The following is a 24,026-nucleotide window of genomic DNA, read 5'->3' on the forward strand; positions in this document are numbered from 1 at the left end:
TAGAATCTAGAAGTCTGAAATTAAGGTATCATCAAGGTCATGCTTTCTCTAAATGGTCTAGGGAAGAATCCTTCCTTGCCTCTTCTAGCTTCTGGTGGTTGTCAGAACCTTCAGTACCACTCTGATCTCTACCTTTGTCTCCACATGGCCTTCTCCCCTGTGTGTCTGTGTCTGAATTTCTAGTATGACCCCATCTTAATTTGATTATGTCTGCAAAGACCCTATTTCCAAATAAGGTCACTTTTACATGTACTAGGGGTTAAGACTTCAACATATATTTGTGGGGGGGGGATACATTTAACCCATAATACTCCCTATGAAATCTTTTCTTTCTCTGTGTGTCCTTTTATCATTGCAAGGAGAATTTACCACTCTATCAATTCTCTTTGCACTGTATCTTGTTACACTTAATTGATTCTATGGCACTATTTTACTATGTGGCTCATCTTTTTCTGCTTCTATGCCTCTAATCAAGTAGTTCACTTTTCCAGCCTTCATATCTCAGCCCCTGACTTTTTACATTTATTCCTACTAATCCTTCTAGATGAAGTTTGAATTCTCTTCTCCACTGGGGGCCTGAATTAGAGTAGCGACCTTGGCAATAGAGAAGGAAACATTTGTAAAATTATAGGGAGCGATGCTAATAGGATGTAGAGACTGATTTAATTTAAGAGGAATGGGAGGGAGAGAGCGAGTAAATAGAGCTAAATTTGTAGTTTCAAATGAAGTTGACTGAGATGTAGGTGTGCACTTTGTGGACACAAGGAATATAGGTGTGTGATCACTTTGGGAGGCCAGATGCTAAACTTAATTTTGGATATAGTACTGAGTTTGAATTGTAGGTGAATCATCTTTTTGGTTGAGAACTTTGTTTTTTGGGAGTTTAATGTGTGAACTAAAAAAAAATCTAGTAAAGCGTTTTTAAAAAAATTTTTATTTAACTTATTTTTTAAATTTACATCCATGTTAGCATATAGTGCAACAATGATTTCAGGAGTAGATTCTTTAATGCCCCTTACTGATTTAGCCCATCCTCCTTCCCACAACCCCTCCATTAACCCTCTGTTTGTTCACCATATTTAAGAGTCTCTTTATGTTTTTGTTTTTTGTTTTTGTTTTTTTTTAATTTTTTTTTAACGTTTATTTATTTTTGAGACAGAGACAGAGCATGAATGGGGGAGGGGCAGAGAGAGAGAGAGGGAGACACAGAATCAGAAGCAGGCTCCAGGCTCTGAGCCATAAGCCCAGAGCCTGACGTGGGGCTTGAACTCACGGACCGCGAGATCGTGACCTGAGTTGAAGTTGGACGCTTAACCGACTAAGCCACCCAGGCGCCCCTCTCTTTATGTTTTTGTCTCCCTCCCTGTTTTTATATTATTTTTACTTCCCTTCCCCTATGTTCATCTGTTTTGTAACTTAAAGTTCTCCTATGAGTGAAGTCATATGATATTTGTGTTTCTCTGACTGACTAATTTCACTTAGCATAATACCCTCTAGTTCCATCCACATAGTTGCAAATGGCAAGTTTCATTCTTTCTGATTACCGAGTAATACTCCATTGTATCCATATACCACATCTTCTTTATCCATTCATCCGTTGATGGACATTTGGGCTCTTTTCATACTTTGGCTATTGTTGATAGTGCTGCTATAAACATTGGGGTGCATGTGCCACTTTGAAAAAGCACATCTGTATCCCTTGAATAAATACCTAGTAGTGCAACTGCTGGGTCATAGGGTAGTTCTATTTTTAATTTTTTGAGGAACCTCCATACTGTTTTCCAGAGTGGCTGTACCAGTTTGCATTCCCACCAGCAGTGCAAAAGAGATCCTCTTTCTCCTCATCCTCGCCAACATCTGTTGTTGCCTGAGTTGCTAATGTGAGCCATTCTGACAGGTGTGAGGTGGTATCTCATTGTGGTTTTGATTTGTATTTCCCTGATGATGAGTGACGTTGAGCATTTTTTCATGTGTCGGTTGGCCATCTGGATGTGTTCTTTGGAGAAGTGTCTATTCATGTCTTTTGCCCATTTCTTCACTGGATTATTTGTTTTTTGGGTGTTGAGTTTGATAAGTTCTTTGTAGATTTAGGGTCCTAATGCTTTATCTGATATGTCATTTGCAAAGGTTTTCTCCCATTCCGTTAGTTGCCTTTTGGTTTTGCTGATTGTTGCCTTCGCTTTGCAGAAGCTTTTTATTTTGATGAGGTCCCAATAGCTCATTTTTGCTTTTGTTTCCCTTGCCTCTGGAGACGTGTTAAGTAAGAAGTTGCTGAGGCCAAGGTTAAAGAGGTTCTTGCCTGCTTTCTCCTCAAGGATTTTGATGGCTTCCTGTCTTATATTTAGGTCTTTCATCCATTTTGAGTTTATTTTTGTGTATGGTGTAAGAAAGTTTTCCAGGTTGATTTTTCTGCATCTCTCTGTCCAGTTTTCCCAGCACCACTTGCTGAAGAGACCGTCTTTATTCCATTGGATATTCTTTCCTGCTTTGTCAAAGATTAGTTGGCCATACATTTGTTGGTCCATTTCTGGGTTCTCTATTCTATTCCATTGATCTGAGTGTCTGCTTTTGTGCCTGTACCATACTCTCTTGATGATTTCAGCTTTGTAATACAGCTTGAAGTCTGAAGGGTTTTAAATATTATTTTAAATATAAATATATTTTTCTCTGAGGTGTCTGCTATTCATATATTTATGATGCTCAAACCTATTATGCTCTCTTCCTCCGTTCTGCATTTACCTCAAGGTGCCATAAATTCTCAATGTTCTGTCAAAGTAAAAAAAAAAAAAAGAGCTTTAAAATAAAGCCATTTAGATTTTACTGTATTTTTCATTCATAAGAATGAAAGAACAAAGACTATGTATAGTACTGCTTTTAAGCATGACTTTAAGTTGGAATAAATTTCAGAACCTGGAATTATTTAATATTTCCGAGGCACTCCATAAAAGGAGAATGAGTAGAACTATAGTTCATTCTGTTTACATATTAGCTTTGAATTTTGAATTTTTCAGTGCACAAAGAAGACTTGAAATTTATATGCTTATGTTAGAAAATAATTTCAGTTTTTTGCAACATGATGATGTTTGGAACTCTAGCATCATAAAGACTTATTTCAGCTTAGGGAAAAGAAGCTTAGGACATTGATAACTTTTCATTACCTAGAATGTTCTGGAAATTGTTTCTATTAAATAAGTCAGTCCTTTCAATGGAGTGTTTCAATTGGTAGTTCTGTATGTAGATTGTCTCTGTTGTTTTTATTGGGTTTTGTTTTTGTTTTTCTTGTTAAATCCTCTAAAATGAATTACTCAAAACTATCTGTAATAATGATCAATAAATAAATTCTTTATTAAACACATTTCCTACAGCTCTGCAACTGAGTGAAGTGTACTTGTTTAGGTGTTAGTTAAATGATAGGTGTCATTCTCTTTCATAGTAACATGTCCATGTGAAATAATAAAATGAACTCTAGTTCCTGCAGAGTAGAATTGCTGCTCTATTAAACTCTTCAGTGACTAGTATGTTTTATGTATCCAGAAAGTGTCGGAGTGCAGTAAAGGATTGATTTTGGTTACTAAATTTATTCCATGCTATATATAAATATTTCTGTTTTAGACTCGGGAACAGGAGGAATTGGAAGAAGCTTTAGAGGTAGAAAGACAGGAAAATGAACAAAGAAGACTGTTTATTCAAAAAGAAGAACAACTGCAGCAGATTCTAAAAAGGAAGAACAAGCAAGCTTTTTTAGATGAACTGGTATGTAATAATGCTAAATGTCTTGAACAAATCATTAGTATTCAGAGTTTATTTTTCCTTTTTATTATGCTGGATAATGGCATTTAAATGGCATTTTTATTGGCATATTCAGTGCTGGTGTATTCAACTTCTATTCCTTTATTAAAAAAAACCCATTTTGTCAATATCCGTTTTATTTTTAGATGAAAGAGCAATGTAACTGATGTAAGGCAGTGTACTATTAATAGGTTATTTATGTTTTTAAGCTTACTGATGAAAATGCTTTGTTTTTAAGGCAGTTTTCTCCTGATTAACACTGGCTTTCTTATAACTAGCCCATTTTCAAGTGTTTTGGCTTCATGTGAAATTTATAGTGATTCTATTTACTCTGTGAGAACTATGTTTCATATTTTTGCATGAGAAAGAATGTATTTGAAAGAAATGGCAGTGTTTTGCAAATTGTGTTTTCCAATAATTAGCTCCTCAAGTAGTCATCATTGTTAGATAATAGCAGTAATAATAACTAAGGCTTCGGAAATGTTTCACAGATTTGACGGTATATTATTTGATGCTTATAACCTAGGGTGATAACATAAAATCACAGTAGAAATCGTCCTTTCCAGGAAAGTCTTTTGCATTCTTCCCTTTCCTTTTCTGTCCACATAATTAATTTCTATGTAGTGGTAACATACTTTAATTCGTCAGTCTAGTTGATGTGGTATTTGTAACTCTATGATTAGGTAAATGTGTATGTGTATATTTTTATACCATTCTTTTGGCCAAATGTGAGCTGACCAGGAATAAAAAGAGAAAACAAGATAATTAAATTAGAAGTAGGTGAGAAAGTAAGGAAAAGTAAGAGTAAGGGCATAAATGAGGCTTAGATAGAAAATGTGTTTCATAAACCCTATCTACTTTGTGTAAGTGGAATGTAAATTTGGTTCTAAAAATAAAGACAGCATATAAAATAGAATATATTTTTCTTAGTGATTTCCACTAATTTTTCTTGAAATCATTGTCAGTTGTGCCTTTAACAGTTGAAATGACACATGTGTTTTACCTTTTTTTGTTGACATGAATTTTGTGAAAATTGAAAACTTTAAAGAATGAATTAGTAAATACTGATGTTCTAATTATTTTATTGAAAGGTTCTTTCCCCCATCATTTTATACAAAGAGGGACATACTTTTCCTTGGTAATGCTTCTCCTTTATACAATTAATTGAATTAATTCAAAATGGAACTTAGACATGAAATGAAAATATACTTTAATATTTAAAAAATATTGCATCTAGTATAAAGAGATTTTAGATATAATTTTGAGGTTAGCTGGCTCTGCATAGCAATTATTCTTTGCCTATATTTTTAGTCCTCAAAGTAATGTTTTGCTGCCTCATTGAGTGCTATTGGCATGACGCTCCCCTTTAATTCAGTGGGGCATGAAGCAAGATGTAAAACTGCCAATGTTGTACATTGTGTATAACCTGGAGTTAATATTGGTTTTTGTGAGACCTCCCCCCAAACTCCCTGCAACTTCCTGTTTTCTTCACCTGCAAGTCATTATTGCACATACTTTCTTCACTGTTTAGAGCATGTAACATGGTGGTTAAATAAAAGTTAGAAATTTACTGTATTCATTAGACCAGTGAATTACAACAGATTGTTTTTAAATATCAGTACATTTTGAATTTTCGGTTTCCTAATTTTATTTTTAAAAATTCTCTGTTACTTTAATTTTTAAATGATCATTCATTGTTTCTGTTAAAATGTTAATGTATGTTTAGTTCTTATTGACTAATAGAAAGAATTATTAAATTTCTTTTTATCTTCCTGAATCCTTAATAAGTAAAAAACACACTTTGTTTCTTTTTCTATGTATATTCGTGTGTTAGATTCTATGAAAAAGATAATATTGGCATTTGTAAATATGTCTAGAAGCTTAAATCTTAGAATTGTTCTCTGGATCTAATTTAGGCAACAAGCACTACTTATTAAGAATTTTTTTTCTCCTGTTTTTGGGTTTGATTCTTGTGCTAATGGTCACTCTTTAACCTTTAAAAAGCATTACATTATACTGTATGTGACAGAGTTTAATGTTGTGGTCTTAATGTTTATGACTTAGCATTTACCATAATGTTGCCTAAAAAGTCCATTTATTTAATCCTAACTGTAAATTCAGTTTTTTTTTAACAGTTTGGAAAAAGATTTTTAAACAGGTCCTAACTTATTAAATCTTTTTATATTCCTGTTTGAAAATTTTCTTCAGTTTATGTCTTAAGTTTTGTTAAGGGCTAATACTGTCAAAATGCAGTAGCTGATCTTTATTAGAAATATTGTTTGCCAGATGGCTTGCTTAAAGTCAGTTAAAATAATCTTTAAAAAGTGGTCATTATAAAGCTTTTAATGAGTATTACAGGCAGTCTTATTAAAATTTCTTTAAATATTAAACAGTATACCTTCAGGCAATTAATGAGGTTTAGAGAACCTTTCAAGATAACCTGGAAAGCTAAGAAAAATGAAATAACTTGCTAAGGCTGAATCTGCATTTTATGTATTCTTGAGAGCATGTATATTCCTATAGTTTTTTTTTTTTTTTTACTCCATTGATTGATTTTGTTGTTGTTAGAGCTCCTGCTTAATTCTCTCTTTTTTTTAAATGTGTATTTACTTTTTGAGAGAGAGAGAGAGAGAGAGAGAGAGAGCGCACGCAGGGGAGGGGCAGAGAGAGAGGGAGAGAGAAATCCCAAGCAGACTCTGCACCATCAGTGCAGAGCCCGATGTGGGGCTCAAACTCACGAACCTTGAGATCATGACCTGAGCTGAAACCAAAAGTTGGACAATTAACTGCCTGAGCTCCTGTTTAATTCTAACTTAACTTTCACAAAGATTTTCAGGCTTCAAAGTTTTGAGTGCTAAAATGGAATGAAGCAGATTTGAAGTAAATTGTATGCCTTAATGTCAAAATTGGTTTTAGATTCCTAGAATGTTTATTTTTTATTGAATTTCAGCTGTTTTACCAAGGCATTTAATGTTCAGGGCCTTTTATGTGAAAGTGAAACCAGGATTAAAACAGGCCCAAGTATTGATTAGCAACTTTTTTGAAGTGAGCCCACTGTCTTGCGTTTACATAAGGACTTTCACTTAGAGTAAATACCAGGTATGGAAGAGTATTTGAATTCACTTAGAGTATAGATTGAGGAGAAATGCTAAGAAATTTAGTTTTCTTCTGTTAATTTTTACATATGAAAAGGCAGTAATGGGTTTTAAAAGATGTTTTGGTCCACAGTCCATTTAAATTCTCTCTTAATTTTACGTTTAATTATAAAATTCTTTTTTTTTTTTTTAATTTTTTTAACGTTTATTTATTTTTGAGACAGAGAGAGACAGAGCATGAATGGGGGAGGATCAGAGAGAGAGGGAGACACAGAATCCGAAACAGGCTCCAGGCTCTGAGCCATCAGCACAGAGCCCGACGCGGGACTTGAACTCACGAACCGTGAGATCATGACCTGAGCCGAAGTCAGACGCTTAACCGACTGAGCCACCCAGGCGCCCCTTAATTATAAAATTCTTAATGAACATCTAGAATAGCTGCAGGAATTCACAGCAATACTGTTGCTAATGCATAACTAATGCTTTATTGCAGAGTATGAAAGGTGTTCAAGTATATTCTCAATAGTATATATTTCATTCATTCTCCTTTATTATTTTTTAAATTAAAACAATTTTTTAAATGTTTATTTTTAACAGAGAGAGTAAGTGGGGGAGGGGCAGAGAGAGAGGTAGACAGAGGATCCAAAGCGGGCTCTGTGCTGACAGCACCGAGTCTGATGCAGGACTCGAACCCATGAACTGTCTGTCTGAGCCGAAGTAAGATGCTTAACTGAGTCACCCATGCGCCCCTTTAATGTTTTTTTTTAATTTATTTATTTTTGAGAGAGACAGAGTATGAGCAGGGGAGGGGCAGAGAGAGACACACACAGAATCTGAAGCAGGCTCCAGGCTCTGAGCTGTCAGCACAGAGCCTGATGTGGGGCTCAAACTCAGAAACCGGGAGATCATGACCTGAGCCTAAGTTGGACACTTAACTGAGTGAGCCACCCAAGTGCCCCTATTTTCCTTTATTATTGCTAAAGGCCCCAAGGCTATATTTTATAAATAAAATTTGTGTTCTTCCATTTAAAAAATTTTAATCTTTGTAACATTGCTCTTGCAAAGCACTTCTGTTACCAAGTCTTGAGGTACAGATTTATTCTAGGACAATTCTGCTGAAATAATTTGCTTTTTATTTGAATTACTTCTGTACTATAGACTTAAAAAAGTTCCTTTAAATATATTAACTACATTTGTGCCTAAAAAATTGTATAAAGTTGTTAGATTTGGAAAGAAAATTAGATTCTGCTGTATGTTTACTTTCATACGAGGGAATGTTTAACAATATAGTCTTTCCAGGATTAAGTTCTGGGTTGTTATTATTTTAAAAATCTCTAGGCCATTTGAAAAATATGTCTGTTTTCATAGATAGCCTTGGTATAGGCTCAATATCTATAGGTATAGATAGAAATGTGTTTGTAATCTTCATTTTTGTTTACAGATATAAAGTACTGTGTGTATATTATCTCCTTCCTTCTGCATGTGTTTCTGTGTTCTTATTTAACTGAAAACTCGGGAAGGAAAAAGTCTGGATACGTTTAGTTTAGACCTTAGTTCCACAGCATGTGGAAGAACATGTAAGAGAACTTCATGTTAAACAGGATAAATGCATCTGCATATAAGAATTAGTATCATTGCTTGTGTCATTCATATGTATATATGCAGATTTATGTAAATAGTAGCCCTCTTTTAGTGTCAATATAAGGTATTAAAATAAATATTTGCTATCATTTTGTCAATTAAAAAAATTTAGGCTTAATTTCTAAAAATAAGTTCAGTAAAGGAGAGAATATATTTTTGGTTGTACTTAACAATCGTTCTATTGTGCAAAACAGAACAAGGATCATTTCCAAACGGCCTCAGGTGAAATCTAATGGGAAACAATTTCAAACTGGTCTGAATTCACTGGTAGAAGAATGTGTCTTAGATAAACATCTGATCTACGTTACAGTACTTTGTATTACTCTTTTTGTGATTAGCTTTTAATTTTTTTTATTTTAATAAATATGGTTGGCTTTGCTAGATGAAATAAGACCCTATTGTCTTTAATGTGGATTTTATAAAAATACTTTTTTGCAGGTTATTTTGATTTATGAATCTCAAACAGCCTTTTCTTATTATAGAATGTTAAAATTTTTTGTGAAGTGTTCTCCATAAAGTGAATATTTAGGTTGACATCAAGTGCCTATGAAAGGGCATAATTTAAAATGAAAGACTTGTTGCTCATTAGTTTTTCCTTTTTAACTTTCATGTTGCACTTTAACTTTTCTTACAGGAGAGTTCAGATCTCCCTGTTGCTCTACTTTTGGCTCAGCATAAAGATAGATCTACCCAGTTGGAAATGCAACTTGAGAAACCTAAACCTATAAAACCAGTGACATTTTCCACAGGCATCAAAATGGTAAGCTGTATTTTAATGGCTTGTTTGAAAGATATATTTCAAGGATTGCAGTTTATAATTTTATATTGATTTTTACAGATAAACTGGAAGGTTCAGATGTTTAAGAACAGTATTTGATCTAGGCTAGACATCTAGAAACATGAATATGTGTAGTGTAAGGAAAATGGAAAGTAATAAATAATTCTCAAAGTACATGACACTGTTTTGTTGTACATGATACTGGGTTTGTATATTTTTTTCTTTTTCTACGTAAATTTTAAGCTTGTAGTGTAGGAAAACATTCTTAAAAGAAAATACAGCGTTCTGGTTTCTCATATGGCATGTAAGAAGCTTGGATGTTGCCAACTCATAATAACAAGTCAAAAGCTGAGCATAGTGAAAAATCAACAACTTTTCTTAGATCCATAAATGAAGAGAGATCAAAAGGCAAACCGCTGCCCTCAAAATTAGAGAGATCGACAGAGAATACAGTGTTTCACAACTTACCAGGGCAGTCACCTCACCAGGAACCAGTGCTCCTATAGGGAAATCTGATTATAATTGATAAATTGTTGGAGGCTCAGTGTGGACAACTCTGAGAGTTTAAAACTCCATGGAGGAACCAGTCATTGAGGGCCCCCACACTTTTTTGTGTGTTACCTCTTGCACCTCTACGAGATTCTCTAGTGAATATTAGAGAAAAATCCCCTCTTGTTTCTGGCAGAGGAAAGGGAAATGGAACAGTTTTGAAATATACCAGTGCATTCTATTCTTAATAAGGCCTACCCTTAGGAGAAACTATTTCATCAGAGCCTAAACTGCTGGAGTTTATCAGAACCTACCTGATGCAGGGGAAGGGAAATACTCAATTCCAGCTGCTCAGGTCTTCTGTGTGGGAGAAGGGAAATAACATAACTTCAGCCCACTCTAACCATCTTGCCCCACCTAAGAGGAGGAGGGAGGGACTGAGAAGCACATGTGAAGTTCATAGTCTAGAGGCACAGGCTCTTTAAAAGACTGAGACCTAATCATAGAACTATAAAATGTGCTACCAACCCCCACACCTCACCACCACATTGCTTAAGTCCTATTTATAGTAGTTCCTTTTTTCCAGTCCATCATGCCTTAGCTATCAAGAAAAAAAAAATGATAAAACATACTAAAAGGCAGAAAACAGAGTTGGAAGAGACAGAGCCAGCCTCAGAACCAGGCTTAGATATGGCAGGGATGTTGGAATGATCAGACTGGGAATTTAAAACAATTGTGATTAATATGCTAAGGATGCTAATGGATAAAGTAGACAACATACAAGATCAGATGGGCAGTGGTGAGGAGGGGGATGGAAATTCTGAGAAAGAACCAAAAAGAAATGCTAGAGAAAAAAACACTAACAGAAATGAGGCATACCTTTGATGGGCTCGTTAATAGATTAGATACTCCTGATGAAAGAATCTTTGAGCAAGAAGATACACCAATAGACTCCTTGAAAACTGAAAACCAAAGAGAAGAAGACTGGAAACAGACAAAAAAGCAGAACAATATCGAAGGACTATGGGATGACTACAAAAGTATACCACAAGGGCGCCTGGGTGGCTCAGTTGGTTAAGCGTCCAACTCTTGATTTCTGCTCAGGTCATGATCTCACAGTTTGTGAGTTTGAACCCCATGTCAGGATCTGCACTGACAGTGCAGAGCTTGCTTGTGATTCTCTCTCTCTCTCTCTCTCTCTCTCTCTCTCTCCCTCTCTCCCCCTCTCCCCCCCCCCCCCCGCCCATCCCCTGCTTGTGCTCTCTCTCTGGCTCTCTCTCAAAAGAAAAAAGAAGAAAAAAGTTGTACCACTTGCATAATGAAAATACCAGAAAGAGAAGAATGAGAAAAAGGCACAGAAGAAATATTTGAAATGGTAACAAGTGAGAATTTCCCCCAAATTAACACCAGAAACAAAACCTAAGATCCAGAAAGCTCAGAGAACACTAAGTAGGATAAATGCTCAAAAAACTATGCCTAGGCATATCATTTTCAAATTACAGGAAATTGAAGATAAAAAATCCTGAAGCAGCCAGAGGGGGGAAAATACCTTACCTATAGAGGAGCAAAGACAAGTATTATATCTGGCTTCTCCCCAGAAACCACACAAACAAGAAGAGAATGGTGTGTAATATAAGATGATGAGTGAAAAAAACCACCAACCTAGAATAATGTACCTTGCAAAATTATCTTTTAAAACTGAGTCAGGATGCCCAGGTGGCTCAGTCGGTTGAGCGTCCAACTCCTGGTTTCAGCTCAGGTGGTTTGATCTTGTGGTTTGTGAGATCGAACCCTGTATTAGGCTCTGCACTGACAGCGTGGAACCTGCTTGGGATTCTCTATCAGCCCCTTCCCTGCTAGCGCTTGCGTGCGCTCTCTCTTTTTCAAAATAGACATTTAAAAAAAAGTGAAGGAGAAATGAAGGTTATCAGACAAACTAAAAAAAAAGGAATTGTTTGTCAGTAGACCTTCCTTGAAAGAAGTGTTAAAAGAAGTTCTTTTAGAGCCAAGGAAAATGAAATAGGTCAGAAGCTAAGATGTAAAAAAGGAGAGGAAGAGCATAAGAGAAGAAATAAGACAGAATAAAAACTTACATTTTTGTTCTTATTCTAACAGATAAGTCTAATAGCAATATTATATTTGAGTATGTTTGTTTATGTGTGTCTGTATATACACACATGCTTATATATAAGTGCAATGAATGACAGTGGTAATGCAAGAGACAGGAGAAAGCAATTAGAATTATTTTATTATTATGAGGCACTCACAGCACTGTTTCCCTCCCCAACTGCCCATTCAGCTGATTTTTGATTTTTAAAATTGCCTATCTTGTTTGTCATATGTGTGCCACCAATTAGATTATAAACATCTTGAGGGCAGAGGCTGCATATTTTAACTTCATTTTATATGATCATGAGTATGTGGGTACTTGGACAATATAAAATATTCATAATTCATTTTAAATTTATAAATTTAGGAAATAACACATTTTCAAATAATGTAAAGGAAAACATTACTCGTTAAGGAATTACAAAAGCTTTTAAGAGACAATATAGAGAAAAGAAAATGGGCATGGAAAGACTCAGATGCAATGGGATTAAACTTCAGCTTTACCACTTACTAGGTGTGTGTGCATGGGTAAGAGATTTCTTTACTCTTTCTGAGTTTGTTTCCTCATTGGTAAAGCTGAGATAAATTTCACTTTATATGATTGTTTGGAAGATTAAAACGTATGTATAAAATGTTCACTAAGTGCAACTTTAATGTTATCAGTAGTGTTTGTTTATTATAGTTAAATATCTAAGTGAGTTACATTATAATTTATTCACATTGTGTAATTAGGTAATACATATTTTAGGATTCTTGAATTTGAGGGAATTTTATGATATTTTTGGCATTTTTATGCTTCGTAAATCTGTGGTGGTGCTGTGATCATAGTGGTTTTTTTTTTATTTTTAATTTTTTACATGTTTATTTTTGAGGGGCACCTGGGTGGTTCAGTCATTTAAGCATCTGACTCTTGGTTTCACCTCAGGTCATGATCTCACAGTTTGTGAGTTTGAGCCCCACATCGGGCTCTACACTGACAGCACACAGCCTGCCTGGGATTCTCTCTCTCTCTCTCTCTCTCCCTCCCTCTCTCTGCCCCTCCCCTGCTTGCTATCTCTTTCACTCTCTCTCAAATAAATAAAAAAAAAAATAAATGTTTATTTTTGAGAGAGAGAGGCAGAGAGAGAGGGAGACGCAAAATCCAAAGCAGTCTCCAGGCTCTGACCTGTCAGCAGAGTGCTGTGGGGGGCTCCAACTCAGGAACTGCGAGATCATGACCTGAGCCAAAGTTGGACACTTAAATGACTGAGCCAGGTGCCTACTATGATCACAGTGTTTTAAAGCTCTTTAAAATTTATTTGTTTGTTTGTTTGTTTACTTATTTATTTATTTATTTATTTATTTATAAAATGCTTACTTATTTATTTTGAGAGAGAGAAGAGAGAGAGCGAGTGGGAGAGAGAGAGAACCTAATACAGGGCTTGAACTCATGAACTGTGAGATAATGACCTGAGCCAAAATCAGGAGGTGGGATGCTTAACTGACAGAGCCACCCCAGGCACCTAAAACTTATTGTTTTAAACAATTAAAAAATTTTTTTTAAATGTTTATTTATTTTTGAAAGAAAGAGAGACAGAGCACGAGTAGGGGAGGGGCAGAGAGCGAGGGAGACACAGAATCTGAAGCAGGCTGCAGGTTCTGAGCTGTCAGCACAGAGCCCGATTCAGGGCTTGAATTCATGAACGGTGAGATCATGACCTGAGCTGAAGTCAGCTGCTTAACTGACTGAGCCACCTAGGTGCCCCTAAAATTTATGTTTTAATTCGTGTATAGTAAAGGTCATTCTTTGTGGTATACAGGGTCTTGACAAATGCACACTGTGTATCTACCTCTATAATCATAATATAGAGCAGTTCCATCACCCCTCAAAATTCCCTTCTGCTATGATTTCATAGTCAACCCTGTACCCCTAAACCCCCTATCTCTGTCTCTGTTGTTTTGGATTTTCCAGAATGGCATATAAATGGAATCATACATATAGGCCTTTAGGTCAAGTTTTGTTAACTTAGCAACATGTGTTTGAGATCATGCATGTTGTTGTTGTTCCTTTTTGTTGAGTGATATATCATTTTATGGATATACCAGTTTCTTTATTCATCACTTGAAGGACATTTGGGTTTTGTTTTTGTTTTTTAATGATTACAAATGAAGTTGCTACAAACTGTATGCTACAACATACAGTTGTGTGTGTACATAGGTTTTCATTTCTATTGGGTAAATACTAAGAATGAAATTGGTGACGTATGGGGTATGGGTATGTTTAGTTTTGTAATAAACTGTCAAACTGTTTTTCAAAGTGACTGTGCCCGTTGGCATTCCCACCAACCTTGTATGAGTGTTCTAATTGCTCTGTATCCTTGCCAGTGCTCGGTATTTTGAGTTTTAAAAATATTTCAGGCATTCTAAACAAGTGTGTAATGATTTTTCATTATGGTTTTGACTAGTGATGTTGAGCATCTTTTCATGTGTTTGTTATCAGTGTTTCATTTGCCCTTAGCATTTACTTCAACACTTTAGGTATTTTTTCAGATAAGGTTGTGGCCTTATTATTTATTTTCTTTTTTCTTCCCTCTTTTACAATTTTTTGTTTTGTGAAATGTAATGTAAATACACAAAAGTGCACAGAACCAAACTATATAGCTCAGTGAATTGTCACAAAGTTAACATCTGTGTAACCATCATAGGGGTAAAAGAAAAAAAAGATATTGTCAGTGTTCTTGAAGTCCACCTCATGACCCCTTAGATTTGGTCAGTACCCTGTTCTTTTTCCTCAAAGAAGTCACTCACTCTTCTTTTATGGCAGTTCCTTTCTTGGTTTTATAAATAGCTTTTACATCTAAGCATGTATGTCTTACCTTCATTAATATTGTGTCTGTTCATTGTTATATTTGTGAGATTCATCCATGTTTTTGCATATAGCTGTAACTTTTTTAATTTTCACTGCTAGGTAATGTTCCATTGGAGGAATATACTATTTATCCATTCTGTTGTTGCTGGATGTTTGGATTCCTTAGACTTTTTGGTATTATGAATTATGCCAATGTTTTTATTTATGTTTCTTGGCATACATGTACACATTGGTTTGGTGGCTATTTATCTAGGAGTAGAGTTATTAGGTGATAGTGAATATGTATATTCACTTTAGAAGATACTACTAAATCATTTTCCAAAGTGGTTTTTACCAGTTGTATTTCTGTCAGCAGTATTCTTGTTATTCCATATTCTTGTCAACATTTGGGAGGTTTTTGTCTTTTCCAGTTTTACCAATCTGGTGGGTATTTACTAGTATATTATGATTCTTTTTTTTTTGTAAGCTCCATGCTCAATGTGGGGCTTGAACTCACGACCCTGAGATCAAGAGTTACATGTTCTACTGACTGAGCCAGCCAGGTACCTTGTGTTTTGTGATTCTAATCTGCATTTTACTTTGTTGATCACTAATGACATTGAGCATTGGCTATCCTGTTTTCTGAAATGCCTGCTCAAGACTGTTGCTCATGTGTAGGAATTCTTTTTATGTTCTAGATTTAAGCCTTTTATTAATCATATGTGTCGTAGGAGCTGAGATTAAATTATTTGCTAGATTGATCACCTGGTTGGCTCGGGTGGTGGAGCATGTGACTCTTCATCTCTTGTGAATTCAAGTCCCATGTTGGATGTAGAGATTACCTAAAAATAAAATCTTAAAAAAAAACTATGCGTGTGTGTGTGTGTGTGTGTGCGTGTGTGTGTGTGTGTGTGTGTGTGTGTGTATCTATACACACACATACTGTCTCTCAAGGGATAGGGATTCTTGGTTGTGTGATTTCAGTGGTAGCATTTGCGATCTGTTGCATGCCTTCATACTGTTCCAACTTGCTGAGAAGTAAAAGTGTTTCCTTTTACCTGTGCCCCCTGCCCCGCAAAAACCCCACAAAGAGTTTAAGAAAAGACCAGAGTTTTTTTTTTACTGTGGCTTGTTTGTTTTCACTCTCTTGAAGGTGTCTTTTGATGTCTTTATTGATTTACTTTTTTATTATCCACCTGGAATTGATTTTTTTTTTGATATGATGTAAGCATTAGCTTGTTGAGATTCATATAACTTAAGTGTGTGATAAATACCTATTATTGTTGTTTATTATAACAATTCAGCTTCTGGTTCAAAGGCAAGGTGAACATTTTAAATGATGTTTTTTATGTGGATTTATTAATATTACTGAATTGGGGTGATTGACACATAATGTAGATGGAAATCCAGTGTTGATGTAGTTGAGTGCTTTTATACTCTTTGGAAAAATCAATCCTAAAATGCGGGATGAAAAGTAACATTTATTGAGCACCTATATCCCAGGGGTTGATTTCATTGAACACATGTTGGTAAGGATGCCAACATTGCTTAAGACTTTGTGACTTACGATAGTTCTTTTTAATAAAAGTTGTCGTATTTTGTTTTTATATTTCCATGAAATAGATGATAGTCTTATTTTTGCAGATGTGAAAACTGAGTCTGTCTCAGAGAAGTTAGATCACATATAAAAGATGACACCTGAACTCATTCTCTTTGTATTATACCTCATTATTTAATTAATGAGACTATTAAAAAAACCAAAATTTATAAATTCTACTTCAAGTGTCTTTCTGATTTGAAGAGAGCTAGGATTGAGTTAATTGCTTGTAATAGTGGGCTGATTATTTGGACTGGGTAACATAAAGAACAGGAGCCAGCACAATGACCTTTTCCTTTCCTGATCTGCTCTACTTCAAGAAAGTCCAGCACAACAAATGAAGTCAGATACACTGAATTTGGAGAAGGTCCAAGGAAGACATTATAAATGTGATTGACAGTTTTAGAAATAGAACCTTTGAGATGTGACTGAGAAGACAAAATTTATTTAATAAACCTAGAGAAAGATAAAGGATTAAAAATTGGCATAAAATAATGAGTAAGAAATGAGAATTTAATTATTATGTATTGAAATATGTAGAGTTGAGGCTGTCAGGGAAGATATTTTGGCTAGGGATGTTCACATAATATTGTGCCTGATGTATTCTTTGAATTATATGTCCTAGGAATTAAACTCTCAGTTGGTGGGGAAGTGTTAAGGGTAGGCTCTTAGAAAGATAATTTATAAAATTTGTGACTTGACTTTCTTAAATAATTCCACTTAATCACTGTCTAATGCGTGAATAGGAGAAACTTCATTTTATATATTTGTTGTCTTTTTTATGGTGATAGCTTTGAACTCTTTTTTTTTTATGATTTCATTTTTTTTTAACTAATCTCTACACCCAACATGGGGCTCCAACTTAAAACCCTGAGATCAAGAGTCACATGCTTTACTGACTGAGCCAGCCAGGTGCCTCTGAACTTTTAAAATGAGATTTCCAAATTTGTTTCTCAGTTACTTCTTTGTAATTTGTTTCACGTTAGTTCTTTCAATTTTATTGCTTCAAATCCCAGCAGTATAACTTTAGGGTCTTCTGTTTCATCTTCATTTCACAAGTAATTCTAATTTTTTCCCCAAATGAATAGATATGGCTGCCATTCCTGATTACATCATTCTGACTTGAGCCTATGAACAGACTTAAAAAATAAAAACAGATTTTTGCCCCCATTTGTTACTAATTAGTGTCATTAAATATTCATACAGAAAATCTACAGATTTAAGTAACTAAGTCTTAGTCGTTTGGGAGGGTGGAAAGACACATTGGTCGTGTCATAAAAATAGGAGCCGGAATCGAAGGCTGGGATTCTAGTACTTTTTCAGACAGGATGGTGTTCTAAACTTCACTATGTGTTTGTATGCAAACTGGAAACAAACTGAATCACAAAGATAAATTAAGAGTTATTTTTAAGTATAGCTTTTGGTTCTTTATGGATGATTACTGGTGTGTTGTTTAGGGGAATATGCCACCCATTGCCAAAGGGGAAAGCTATTTGAGTATTTTAACCTTAATGTTTAAAAACATTTATATTATCTATGGGTGAACCAGATCAGAGCTCATTTGTAATATTAATTGGCTTTTCTGACTAGTATTTAGCTATTTATATCAATCATTGTTTATTCTTCTGAACTCATTTGAAGATTAAACTCTTCGTTAAAATATGTTAAAGAAAATTAATATCCAGTTGTATCTGAAATAAAACAAATTGTACTGAGTGGTCAGTTTTGTCCTATAAAGCCATAAATTAATGCCAAACAGTTTAACTGCTTTACCATTTTGCCTAAGAAAGGAAAAAAAAGCTTGACCAAATATTATTAATTGTATTTTTAATATACATTTTGCACTTATGCAGCAAATCAAAGTGTAGCAGCCAAAGAAGTGATGTATCTTTTATGAAGTCTTGTAAAAATGCAAGTAGTAATAGAGTACTGTTTATATGTTTTCATCTTTAAATGTGTCTTGAAATTACAATTAGCATTAAAAAGTCTTACCAGTTGTTAGGCATTATGAAATCCATACATAAATGAGTAAGCTATTTAGCTAGGCGAGTATGAAGTGATTATTTTCTCTAAGCATTTAAATGTCTCTAGCTATTTTATGTTATTTCGATAAAGTTGTAGTTCTATTTTTCACCATAGATATCTTTGAATCAGAGTTTATATGTAAGCAGATAGAAGTTCTATTAGTTCAGTCATATTTTAAAGGAAATACAGGTTCTTATAAGTTAGAATAATCCTATGGTGAGTACTTTAATAAACCTTTTTATAAAATAAATAGTTGCTTGTGATTAAAATTGTAAATTCACATTTTATTATTTTAGAATTATTTTTAATTAAAATTTATTTTAACGTTTATTCATTTTTGAGAGATAAGAGAGAGACAGGCATGAGTGGGGAGGGACAGAGAGAGAGAGGGAGACACAGAATCTGAAGCAGGCTCCAGGCTCTGAGCTGTCAGCATAGAGCCTGATGTGGGGCTCAAACCCACAAACTATGAGATCATGACCTGAGCAGAAGTCAAATGCTCAACAGGCTGAACCACCCAGGTGCCCCTTTTTAATTTTTTTTTCAAGTTTATTTATTTATTTTGAGAGAGAGATAGTGCGAGCTGGGTAGGGGCAGAGAGAGAGGGAGAGAGAGAATCCCAAGCCGGCCCCATAACTTCAGCATGGAGCCAGATGCAGGGCTTGAACCCACGAACTGTGAGATCATAACCTGTGCCAAAACCAAGAGTTGGCCACTTAACTAAGCCACCCAGGCATCCCTAGAATTACTTAAAATGGGTTGTCCTTATAATATCATTATTAGGGGTTCAAACTGTGGCACCTCTATAACATACATACTAGCTGATATGACCTTGGGCAGATCATTTAAATCATTAAAACCTTAAGTTACTCAGTTTGTTTTTTTTTTTAATTAAAAAAAATTTTTAGAGTTTTTAAATTCCAGTTAACCTACAGTGTAGTAGTAGTTTCAGTTGTACAGTGTAGTGATTCAACACTTCTATACAATTTCTGGGGCTCATTTCAGCAAGTGCACCTTAATCTCCATCACCTACTTGACCCATTCCCCCACCAACCTCCCCTCTGGTAACCATCAGTTTGTTCTCTATAGTTAAGAGTCTGTTTCTTGGTTTACTTCCCTCTCTTTTTTTCCCCCCTTTGTTTTGTTTCTTAAATTCCACATAGGAGTGAAATCATATGGTATTTGTCTTTCTCTGACCGACTTATTTTGCTTAGCATAATACTCTCTAGCTCCATCCATATTGTGGCAAATGGCAAGATTTTGGTATTTTTTTTAAACGACTGAGTAATATTCCATTGTGTATATATACCACATCTTCTTTATCCATTTATGGACACTTGGGTTCTTTGCATAATTTGGCTATTGTAGATAATGCTGCTATAAACGTTGGAGTGCATATATCCCTTGGAATTAGTGTAGAATTGTTGAGTATTTTTTGAAATAATTACATAAAAGTCTTAGAGTGCCTGGTTCATTGTAAGTTTAAATGGGTATAGATGTAAGTAAACACTGTAATAGGCCAGTAAATTTGGATTGCAGGTAGGGTTTGTGACTTGTTTAACTTATACCATTTATTTTTGAGTAGATATTTTACTTATAGACCCCCAAATGCCTTTAGAAACCCTTTTTTATATTTCTATATTTCTGGATAACATTTCAGTTATACTGTGGATATATAAGAAACTGAACTATTTAGTGTCCATAGTTGGGAATACTTAGAATGAACTCATTATATATTGTGAGTTTTATATTATATTCTTTCTCATACCTTACTATGGTGAGGGAAAAATATAGTTAATGCTCAAGCTATTGATGATAGAATTTATTACAGTGGTTGAATTTATTCCAGGAAACTTGTCTGCTTGTCTAATGATCTGGACATGAGCATAATAGGGAGAAATAATGAATCAGGGAGTTGTGAGTTATATCAGTTATTTTAATTGTTATAGGAACAAGTTAAAATCCGTAGGATATAAATAGTGGGAACCTTTTGTTTTTTAATCTCAGTCTGGAGGACTTTTTAGATATGTGAAAATGTGGAAATATTCTTAGCTTGGAATGCAGAAACAATGATTTCCTGGTTGAGTTAATGTATTCAACAAACATTTTTCTGCCATGTTTTATGCACTTTATTTTGTATTGCTCTATGTCATGAGACACATTTTTCAGTCCTACAGATAGTTTTATCAAGTACCAATCAGTCTATCACAATAAGATTTTATCATGTACCTATTACATCTGTAAAGCAATCTTAGCTGTTGGTGTTGAAGATACAATAATAAAAAGAAGGAAGATGTGATTAAAGCAGTCCCTGATTATTATTTCACTAAATCCTTACAAATATCCTGCAAGGTTGATAGTGGTATTGCCATTTATGAGGAAACATGATGACTCATAAAATAAATCACCCTAACTCATAATTCTGCTAAGTGGAAGGGCTAAGATTTAGACTCAGGCAAGTCTGGCAGATTCCAAGTATTTTCTGCTACTCTATACCTGAATGGTCCTTGTTTTCCAGAGGTTGAGTTTTGAAGTGGGAAGAGAAAACGAACATGTATAAAGAAACTGTATGGTATTGTTTCTAAGTACAGTGAAGCTTTCTACCAAGGGACCCAAATTAAATAAATCCTTGTGGAATATGGCAAACTAGAATTGAGCCTTGAAAAAAGCAAACGTTAAGAAAGATAGAAGGGAAGAAGGAAGGCATTCCATTTTTAAAATGTGTGTGTGGAAGCATTCTGAGCAAAAGAATGAAAGGAGTGAATTTAACAAAGTTCATTCTGCGGTTCCCAGCCAGGAATTTTCTTCTGATGAACTTGCATAGTAATTTTTAAATGCACGTCTTTTCTTTGGTCCTAAGAGGTTATGCTATGAAATTCAAATACCTAGAATTATTTTTACATGTCAGTAAGAGCTCTTTACTAATAATCAGTTGAATAAGTTAAAGGTTACTAAAATTGATATTTGGAAATGCTGAAATAAATCCATTTTTTGTTTGCTTAGGACTATGATACAGTATTTTCCTGAGAAGTCTAGCTGCCACAAATATTTGGTAGTCTTACAAGGCTACATCTGCACATGTGCATGACCAAATAATTCCTGCACTGTTTGTCAATGTGATACTTTAAATTTTTAGTTAAGCAGATTTATTTTCCTTTGTAATTTTATCACTGCATGAGCGGTATTGTCCTGAGCTAATTGTAGCATTCATCTTACTTTTCATCTAATAATATTTGTAGGAACATTACTATTAGAACTATAAATGTTTATTCACTTTTGGGAGAGACACAGCATGAGCGGGGGAGGGGCAGAGAAAGAAGGAGACACAGAATCCGAAGCAGGCTCCAGGCTCTGAGCTGTCAGCACAGAGCCTGATGTGGGGCTCGAACTCACAAATCGCCCAGGCACCCCAAGAACTATAGTAGAAAAGGAAATAATCAACAAAATTAAAAGGCAACGAATGAAATGGGAAAAGATATTTGCAAATGATGTATCAGACAAAGGGCTAGTATGCAAAATCTATAAAGAACTCACCAAACTCCACAGCCGAAAAACAAATAATCCAGTGAAGAAATGGGCAGAAAACATGAATAGACACTTCTCTAAAGAAGACATCCAGATGGCCAACAGGCACATGATAAGATGCTCAATGTCACTCCTCATCAGGGAAATACAAATCAAAACCACACTGACATACCACCTTACACCAGTCAGACTGGCTAAAATGAACAAATCAGAAGACTGTAGATGCTGGAGAGGATGTGGAGAAATGGGAACCCTCTTGCACTGTTGGTGGGAATGCAAACTGGTGCAGCCACTCTGGCAAACAGTGTGGAGGTTCCTTAAAAAATTACAAATAGATCTACCCTATGACCCAGCAATAGCACTGCTAGGAATTTACTCAAGGGATACAGGAGTGCTGATGTATAGGGGCACTTGTACCCCAATGATTATAGCAGCACTTTCGACAATAGCCAAACTATGGAAAGAGCCTAAATGTCCATCAACTGATGAATGGATAAAGAAGTTGTGGTTTATATACACAATGGAATACTACTTGGCAATGAGAAAGAATGAAATATGGCCCTTTGTAGCAACATGGATGGAACTGGAGAGTGTTATGCTAAGTGAAATAAGTCATATAGAGAAAGACAGATACCATATGTTTTTACTCTTTCGTGGATCCTGAGAAACTTAACAGAAGACCATGGGGAAGGGGAAGGAAAAAAAAAGTTAGGGAGAGAACTAAACCGTAAGAGACTCTTCTTTTTTTTTTTTATAAGAGACTCTTAAAAACTGAGAATAAACTGAGGATTGATGGGTGGGTGGGAAGGAGGAGAGGATTGGTGACGGGCATTGAGGAGGGTACCTGTTGGGATGAGCACTGGGTGTTGTATGGAAACCAATTTGACAATAAATTTCATATTAAAACAATACTATTAGGTTTTTCTTTTGTTGATCATTTTGTGTTAGGTTATTCCTATGTAATTTTACTTGCTATTTTGTTCATCAATTTATTTCTGTCACAGACTCTTTTTAGGTTAGAATATAATTTGCCACACCTCCTGGGTGTTTGAAAACCAGGGGTTATGAAAACCAGGGGTTCATTTATTTTTGGATAATCTCTTAACTTTGTTAATATACATAATTGATGGATAACTTATAATACACTCTCATTCTGTCAGTTCCCTTTTTCTTGTTAACATTTTTCTGCACTAGAAGCCTGTCTCATCTTTTGCTGAGAATGCTTCTGCACCTCCTCCAGCCCTCCAATGGGGAATGGTAGAGTAGAGCTAAGAACTTACACTGCTTTCTTCTGTTCCTCTTCACCAGAGCTTTTCCCAGATGCTGCCATGGCAGCTTTGCAACTTCTACCCAGCCCCTCCGTTGGTTTCAGGGTGATTTAGGATTCATAACTCCTAGAAGCTTGAGCTTAGAGGGGTTAGATATTTTTAGGAGGACAAAGGGCTTTTCAACTGTATCATAATTTAAATAAAATTTTGTGGCCTACTAAAGCATCATAACATAGCTGGACTTACTAGCAAACATATGAAAGACCATTTCTTTAGAAGTTGGGAAATTCCTGGGGGCACCTGAGTGGCTCAGTTGGTTGAGTGTCTGACTTTAGCTCAGGTCATGATCTCACAGTTGGTGGATTTGAGTCCCACATCAGGCTCTGTGCTGATAGCTCAGTCTGGAGCCTGCTTTGGATTCTGTGTCTCCCTCTTTCTGCCCTTCCCCCACTCACACTCTCTCAAAAGTGAAGTAAATGGTAAAAAAAAAAAAAAAGGAAATTCCTGTAGGATTTCTAGTGCTTTTCCCTCTTTCATTCCTGATACTGGTAATTTGTATCTTCTCACTTCATTTCCCTAATCATTCCTTTTTTTTAAAAATTTTTTTTAAAGATTTTATTTTTAAGTAATCTCTACAGTGACCATGGGCCTTGAATTTACAATCCAAAGATCAAGAGTTGTGTATGCTCCACCAACTGAGCCAGCCAGGTGCCCCTTCTCTGATCATTCTGACTAGAGGTTTATCAATTTTCTTGATCTGGTCAGCAAACCAGTTTTTTACTTTATTGATTTATTTTTCTGTTGTTTTCCTATTTTCCACTCCAGTTATATTTACTCCTTATAATTTGTTTCATTCTCCTTAATTGGGGTATAATTTGTTCTA

The 24,026-nt window shown here is 35.2% G+C and overlaps 1 protein-coding gene across 3 annotated transcripts in view; it reads left to right on the top strand.

Moving 5' to 3' along the window:
• Nucleotides 1–24,026, top strand: part of MNAT1 (MNAT1 component of CDK activating kinase) — a 226,981-nt gene that overhangs the window by 88,624 nt on the left and 114,331 nt on the right. For all 3 annotated transcript variants that reach the window (XM_027065861.2, XM_027065860.2, XM_053224519.1), the window contains 2 exons: nt 3,613–3,753; nt 9,160–9,285. In XM_027065861.2, coding sequence (XP_026921662.1) covers nt 3,613–3,753; nt 9,160–9,285 — 267 coding nt within the window. The remainder of the gene's footprint in view (nt 1–3,612; nt 3,754–9,159; nt 9,286–24,026) is intronic.

The sequence above is a fragment of the Acinonyx jubatus genome, chromosome B3 (genome assembly GCF_027475565.1).
Source record: "Acinonyx jubatus isolate Ajub_Pintada_27869175 chromosome B3, VMU_Ajub_asm_v1.0, whole genome shotgun sequence".
Classification (NCBI taxonomy): Eukaryota; Metazoa; Chordata; class Mammalia; order Carnivora; family Felidae; genus Acinonyx; species Acinonyx jubatus.